Raw genomic sequence first — 7,055 nt, 5'->3', positions numbered from 1 at the left:
ATGTATTGTATAAGTCTTAAAGTGTCCACTCTTAACAGTATTTTTCTATTAAGATAGAAACAAGATTAAATCTTATAATACTTTATAGCTTGCTTGTTGTGATATTTAATAGGTATTATACATTTTAAGTAGTAAAAACAATAGTCTATATAAAATTAATAACATAAACTTAAAAATTTTAAATTATCAAATTATACTAAAAACAATTCATAAAATAATAGTAACAAAAACAAACGGTACAATTTCAACTTATGTCTCAATTTAAGTGTCTTTTTCTCACTGTTTTGTAACATTATTAAAACATTTAAATTAACCTTAAAATAAAAGTAAAATTTAAAAAAATAATATTATTAATAAGTTCTATTGTTAGAAAATAAAATAAAATTTTAATAAACTTTTTGGCTAACCTGGTGTGATATTTAATAGTTTGTAATACATTCGAATTAAACAACATTTCATATTTTAAATAGGTTAAACAATGGTAGTTCCATTAATTTTACTGTTCTGAAAAATAAATATGTATCTTAATGATTTCGACGTACACCTAACATCGGTATGTAATTCGGTACATTGTAGTGTAGTTAAACAGTTGTTATCAGTGGTATTGGAGTTCTCGTCGAGGTGACGTTATATAATATTTTTTTTTTCACATAAATATTTACCATGGTGTTTTACAATAATATACACGTTGATTGAATTTTGTTTGGAAAATCGTATGTTTGAGAGAAATAGTTAACGAAACCTGTTATCGAGGATGAATAGCTAGCTGGTACGACTAAACAAAAAATATTATATTATATTAAACTGGTTTGTAGACTTAAAGAATTTACTGATGACATCGGTATTTCATGTGCCTACTCGTAAGGTATGTAAGACGTAAGCAGATGGTAAGATGTTTTTTTTATAAAATGTTATGTTGTAGGGAGTACTGTGTAGTAAGTAGGGTCGATGGCGGTGGTGGTGATAACTAGTCATTATCCCCACCAAAACAGGTAGGGAATCATAGCGCGCTACACCGCAGGAACGAGTTTGACAGTAGTAACCAACACAGCATACCGATAAACAGTCTTTTGCAATTGTATACGGGTTCATACATGTAGGTAAATATTAATTTTCAACAAGATATTTTTATTAATTTATTGTAATTTATTCCGTAGCGAACAGCAAAAATTAACACCACGCACGAAATAAATAAGACATATATCGTTGACGTGATTTCCAAACAATCATAAAATAATGGACAACGAAACTGGAGTTAGCACGTCGGTGTTCTTCGATCAAATCATAGTTGCCAAAACGATTGCCATGCTCGTCTTAGGTCTGGGATCATTTATGTTGGGTATGTTACCTATAAAACTGGCTCCCAGAAAATGGGGACGACCGAATGCGGAAGCACCACCACAACCCAGCGGCCATTCGCACTCCAGCCATTCGCATCCCGGTCACTCAGCCACCGATTCATCAATAATCGTATCGCTGTTATTGTGTTTTGGTGGTGGCGTGTTGCTTTTTACCACGTTTTTACACCTGCAACCTGAAGTCCGGGAGAGCGTCAACCAACTGCAACTCACACGTAAGCTACCTAACGGACATGGCGCTGAGAACCTGGGGGACCTGATATTCTGCGTTGGATTCTTCTTGGTGTTTCTCATAGACCAAATAGTGCATAATGTACTTGACGGTTGGTACGACTCGGAAAACGATGCCGGCCTCCACCGATCAATGAGCTTGAGGCGGCGTAACCCAGCGGTGACGAAACCCGCTTTACAGCCATCGGCCGATTCACCAGCTACTCCCCATGCCGTCACGGAACGCCAGAACAAAGTTAGTGAAGAAAAGTACCGGCCAATACCCTGGGAAATGACGACGCCGACCAAACATAGAGACCAGCAACTACAACAGCAACCACAGATTGAAGAAAATAATGCGATCACACAGCCGTCGGGATCACTGAGAATGGACGAGACAACTGGACAGTCGCTTCGAGGCTTGTTTGCGGTACTAGCTCTTTCGTTCCACGAAGTGTTCGAAGGCCTGGCTATTGGGTTAGAGGAGCGAGTCGACCATATGTGGTATCTGTTCTTTGCAGTGGCCACGCACAAGCTGATAATTGCCTTCTGCATCGGCTTGGAACTGGCCTGGTTGGACACCAAGAGGGCTGTTCTTATTACATACGTGACTACGTTTGCCATTGTCACGCCAGTAGGCATTACCATCGGCATGGTGCTTGTATATTATGGCGACGGAGGTTCTGTAGATGGTACACCTGGACTCGTGGCTGTTGTTTTGCAGGGACTGGCCGCCGGAACACTTCTGTATGTCGTGTTTTTTGAAGTGCTCACCAGGTACAAGCAATCAGGATTCTTGCACCTGTTATCCATAATACTTGGATTCTGTGTTATGTTGGGGCTGCAGATGATGAGTGAGTTTTTAAACTGTATTAGTAATATTTAACTATCGAGATTGAATCTTTTCAACTTGCATAATTTGTTAATATATTTCCAATGTATTTCAAATTTTTCTTTATAGTCTACTAGAATTAAAATTATTAATTATTATTTCAATACTATAAATTCTAATAAATTGAATAAATTTCAGTATGCTATCAGATTAAATATATAAAGGGATTGGTATAAAGAACAACCTAATTAATTTTAGACAAAAAAAAAATAAAATACTTTTTGTATATTATTCTTCAAATATATTTAATAATAAGGGTTAAGACTAAAATAATACATTTTTATTTTTGTCATAGTTTGTTTTTAATATTCAACTGTGCCATATATTTAAATTAGGAATAATAATTAATTACCTTTTTTTTAAATCATTGTATATGGTATTCATTATGTAGTGTAATAAAATAAAAAAAATAAAACAGGTAAATATTGGTTGTCGGTAAATTGGGAATACATCGTTTTGATTATTATCTGTTAAACAAAATATTTGTGATTCTTTGGTGCAAGGTCACTTTTTAGTACCATTACACTAATGTCTTTTAAATATATTTTATAATGTCTCCAGATAATAATTAAATAATTGGAATGTGAATGATACAAAAACTTCAATCTATAGTAAATTATTTTTTGGTAGGAACCTTACTAAATATTTTTGATTTTTTAAACATGTTTCCGAGTTTGTTATTGTATTACTGAATGAAAAAATACGAATTATCAATACCTAATTAAAAAAATTTACTTTAAATTTGTATATACATACATAAATGCAATATTTTTGATAAAAAAAATACTCTTAATTAATTTTTAACAAAAATTTCTGAAGACATTACTTTCTAAATACTTTTGATAAGATAGTCTTAAGTCTTACATTATTGTGGTTCTTTTCAATTTTTAGTCTTTTCATGTAAATTATATAATTATACTAATCTTTCAATACTTCAAAATAATATATTCAAAAAAGACAATGACAGTTTGTTTAATGTGTACTAGGTACTTACTACCTACTTAGTAGTTAGTTTGACAATGAGTATTATGCGTGCATAAATAATTATTCAGCCGGTCAATTAATAATCTAATTATGGAGTTCTGTATATTTTCTTAACAATTCAATTATATATTGAATTTATTATACCTTCCTACTTATCTACAATCTACTAACTACGTATTAGATAAAATTTCTTTTTAATCTTATTCAATGACGTATAGACTACAATAATTGTTATGTAGATCACACACTTTTTATCTACCTTCGATTCAAGTTCTCAAAAACATAAAAATTAAAATTAATAATTATTAGGTTCTGAGTGGAGCGAAAATATGTTCATATTACAATTATCTCATATGTATGTTTTTTGTGTGTGTTTCTCATTACCTTTTGTAAACAATATTAGATATTATTAAAACTATTTTGATTTTCAAAATTGTGAGTTGTATAAAAAGGGGAGTTCTACAGCCACTGCCACCGCCGCCGCCGCAACCCATCTTTAAAAATACGCGTATTATCACCTTCATTATTAATCGCGTACGTAATCAAGCTATATCTGTCTGTCAGTCTGTCTGTATATTATATAAAAAGACTTGTCCTGGGTGATTCATCATCGCCTAGCCGGAACTGTTGAAGCTATGGATATGAAATTTTCAGTAAATGTACTTATTACTATGTATAGGCGCACTAAGAAAGGATTTTTCGAAATTCGCATTTTAAAGGATAAAAAGAGCATAAAATAGTTAACTTTTAATTACCGGTGGGTGAGGTTCGCGGTACGGTAGCCGTCGACGCGCGGTGGCTAGACGTGTCTGTCCAAATTTCCCATTCCGTGTCATCGCCGCCGACACCGCGCACCACCGCGCCGCTGACCGAACGACGAGCAGATATATAGATAAGTCTTGGATACTCAACACTTTATCGATAACACATTATATTATTAATTTCGATTTTAAAATAATACGGTTGTATGTGTCATTTATGATTCTATTATAACGCTTGCTATAATCGACGACGCACACTGGTTTTTCCAACAGAAGTAGTAGTGGAGGTAGGCATTCTGTCGTACGCTCGCACCACTGACCATACACGCGTAGCGTTTATTTAACTTTATATTTCATTATTTTCATTTGTATGACGACGCTCACGGCTTGCCAACTGTTTTACGTGTACTTCCAAATGTATACTATAGTCAATAAACACGTACACTTATTAGTCAAGTGTTTTACTTATTATTGTAGTATTCAGCACATGCTGTGAAGTCGTGAAATATCTTACGCGTTTACGCATACACAACGTCTTATACTTTCAATTATAGATATCTAAGATATCTTTTACATATAACATTTCTGTTGTAAATTATTTTTGATATCATATTGTCGTATTCGACACACGCTGTAAAGTCGTGAAATATCCTATACGTTTACATTTTTTTCTATTACAGAAAGTTATAATTTTTTGGGTATATTTTATTTCAACATTTCGTCGATTAGAATTGTATCTTACAATTTGTCTTCAAAATATTAAAATAAAGTAATTTTTTGCTGACTTCTGATTGTTACAATACATGGGAAACCATGTAACGACTATACCGTATTATAATCTTTTGACTATATTCCTACCTAAAAATGTCACGATACCATAATCACTACATATTATATTATGTATGGATGAAAATATTCAGTTATATTTATAAATATGTGATGATATAGCTCAATTATGCACACGATTAATAATGAAGGTGATAATACGCGTGTTTTTAACGATGAGTTGCGGCGGCGGCGGTGGCGATAGCTGTAGAACTCCCTTTTTTATACTACTATTGTGGATGTTTTCTGGTATAAAATTAGAACTAGTAACTTAGGGGTGTGAAAAGTAAAAAAAATCGAAATACTACCAAAATAATCAAAAATAACAACAAAATACGGAAAATCAGAAAATTCTACGCAAAAACAGTTTTTGATAAAATTGATTTTTTTTTTTTTGTTATAATTTAAAAGCATAAAACCCTATGTACTTTTTTTCTATAAATGTCAAAAAAAATTAATTCACTTGGTCAAATATTTTTTGAAAATTAAATTCGTCTACACTATTATACGATCATGAATTGATTCGAAAACTAATGACAATATTTTTTCATTTTATTAATATATAATATACCTAATAATAATTATTAAATACTTATAGTAAAATAAATTATTTTACCTAATGGCTAACAACAATATCCAAAACCATATCATGATATATGCTTTGTAATATAGATTTAGACGATAGACCATCCCCATTCAGAATCAATGATACATCTTAGAATTCAAATTTAACACATCTATCACAATGACTTCCTCGATACCTATTGCACAACAGAACGGTACCCATTCACTAACCTTTTTAAAATATATATTTTTATTTTTATATTAATTTTATTAAATATATATTTGGATACGATACACTTAATATTTTTTTTTCCTGAACAATTCAGTGTGATAATTATAATATGATTGCACTTGTACATTATCAGACCTAACTAACGCTTTTTAAAATTGTATTTTCTCTGTGATTACATGATCTTTTATCTTGTCTATTTTTATATTTGATAAATGTCTGAGGAAAATAAGTCATACCTAAGCATGTCCCATGTAGTTCACTAATATTTATGCTGCAAATCATTTTTACATAACCTATTTCAATAATTTATTTATTTTTTTTTGTCAATAATTATAATCAATTAGAGCTATTAGGTAATATGGTTTAAAATTTAAATCACAAATTCGTAATTATATGAATTAAAACACTCATTTGTTTTTAAAATTATATATTATTTCATTATTTATGTTAATGAGTTCATTATGTAATTTTGAACTTTTTACATGAAATATTAATATTCATAGTAACTCAAATATACCTCGTAACTTCTTTAATTATTTAATACAAACTAATTGTATGTAATTATATAGGTACCTTATTATTGACTACTTTTTTTTTTATTTTACAGAATATTTTTACTTAGTAATGTATGAAAGATATTTGTAAACTTATTTTAATTTAAAATTAACCAACCTTTTGTCCTTAAATGAATGATAAATGTACATATATATGTATGTATATATTTAAATTAGTCATTATTTTAAATTATTTTACCTAATTTTATAGTAACTAATAATTAAATAATTTTTCAGCTCACCACAGTCACAGTCACAGTCACATGCCAGATGACAACCATCAACATTCAGATCACCATCATGAATTTCATGAGCATGAAGGTCATAAGCATGCATTTCATATACCTGGACACGAACATAATCATTAGAACTCTTAAATTATTTAAGTTAAATATTCTATTAATCTAAGCCATTATTTAATTTTTTAATCTAATATTTGTAAAATGTAGTTGAGGTGTTGGTAATTATTATAAATTAAGAAAATAAATACTTTATTCTGTTATTCAATATACATGTTATTAACTTTAAAAAACAAAACATTTTCCTATAGTTAAAAAATAAATATTCATTTGAAAGTATCAATAAACATCGATCCATGTATTACCACAACATTAATAGAATTAAAGAATATTTAGTAAGAAGATACTTCAAAGATCAGATTTATATAATTTAGTT

The 7,055-nt window shown here is 30.3% G+C and overlaps 1 protein-coding gene across 4 annotated transcripts; it reads left to right on the top strand.

Moving 5' to 3' along the window:
- The first annotated feature begins 611 nt into the window (after positions 1–611).
- Positions 612–6,828, top strand: LOC112595392 (zinc transporter ZIP3-like). 4 transcript variants are annotated; one of them, XM_025340556.1, is made up of 5 exons: positions 612–865; positions 923–1,096; positions 1,158–2,422; positions 6,434–6,447; positions 6,618–6,828. In XM_025340556.1, the coding sequence occupies exons 3-5, from the start codon at positions 1,237–1,239 to the stop codon at positions 6,786–6,788; spliced, it is 1,371 nt and encodes a 456-aa protein (XP_025196341.1). In that variant the 5' UTR covers positions 612–865; positions 923–1,096; positions 1,158–1,236; the 3' UTR covers positions 6,789–6,828. The 4 variants fall into 4 exon arrangements, with proteins under 4 accessions (XP_025196341.1, XP_025196345.1, XP_025196342.1 ...); XM_025340560.1 differs by having other exon boundaries at positions 6,434–6,452; positions 6,618–6,745; XM_025340557.1 differs by lacking the exon at positions 923–1,096 and having other exon boundaries at positions 612–769.
- The last annotated feature ends 227 nt before the right edge of the window (positions 6,829–7,055 follow it).

This window comes from Melanaphis sacchari, unplaced genomic scaffold (genome assembly GCF_002803265.2).
Source record: "Melanaphis sacchari strain LSU unplaced genomic scaffold, SCAv2.0 Contig278_pilon_pilon, whole genome shotgun sequence".
Classification (NCBI taxonomy): domain Eukaryota; kingdom Metazoa; phylum Arthropoda; class Insecta; order Hemiptera; family Aphididae; genus Melanaphis; species Melanaphis sacchari.
This window is presented reverse-complemented; position numbering and strand designations above follow the sequence as displayed.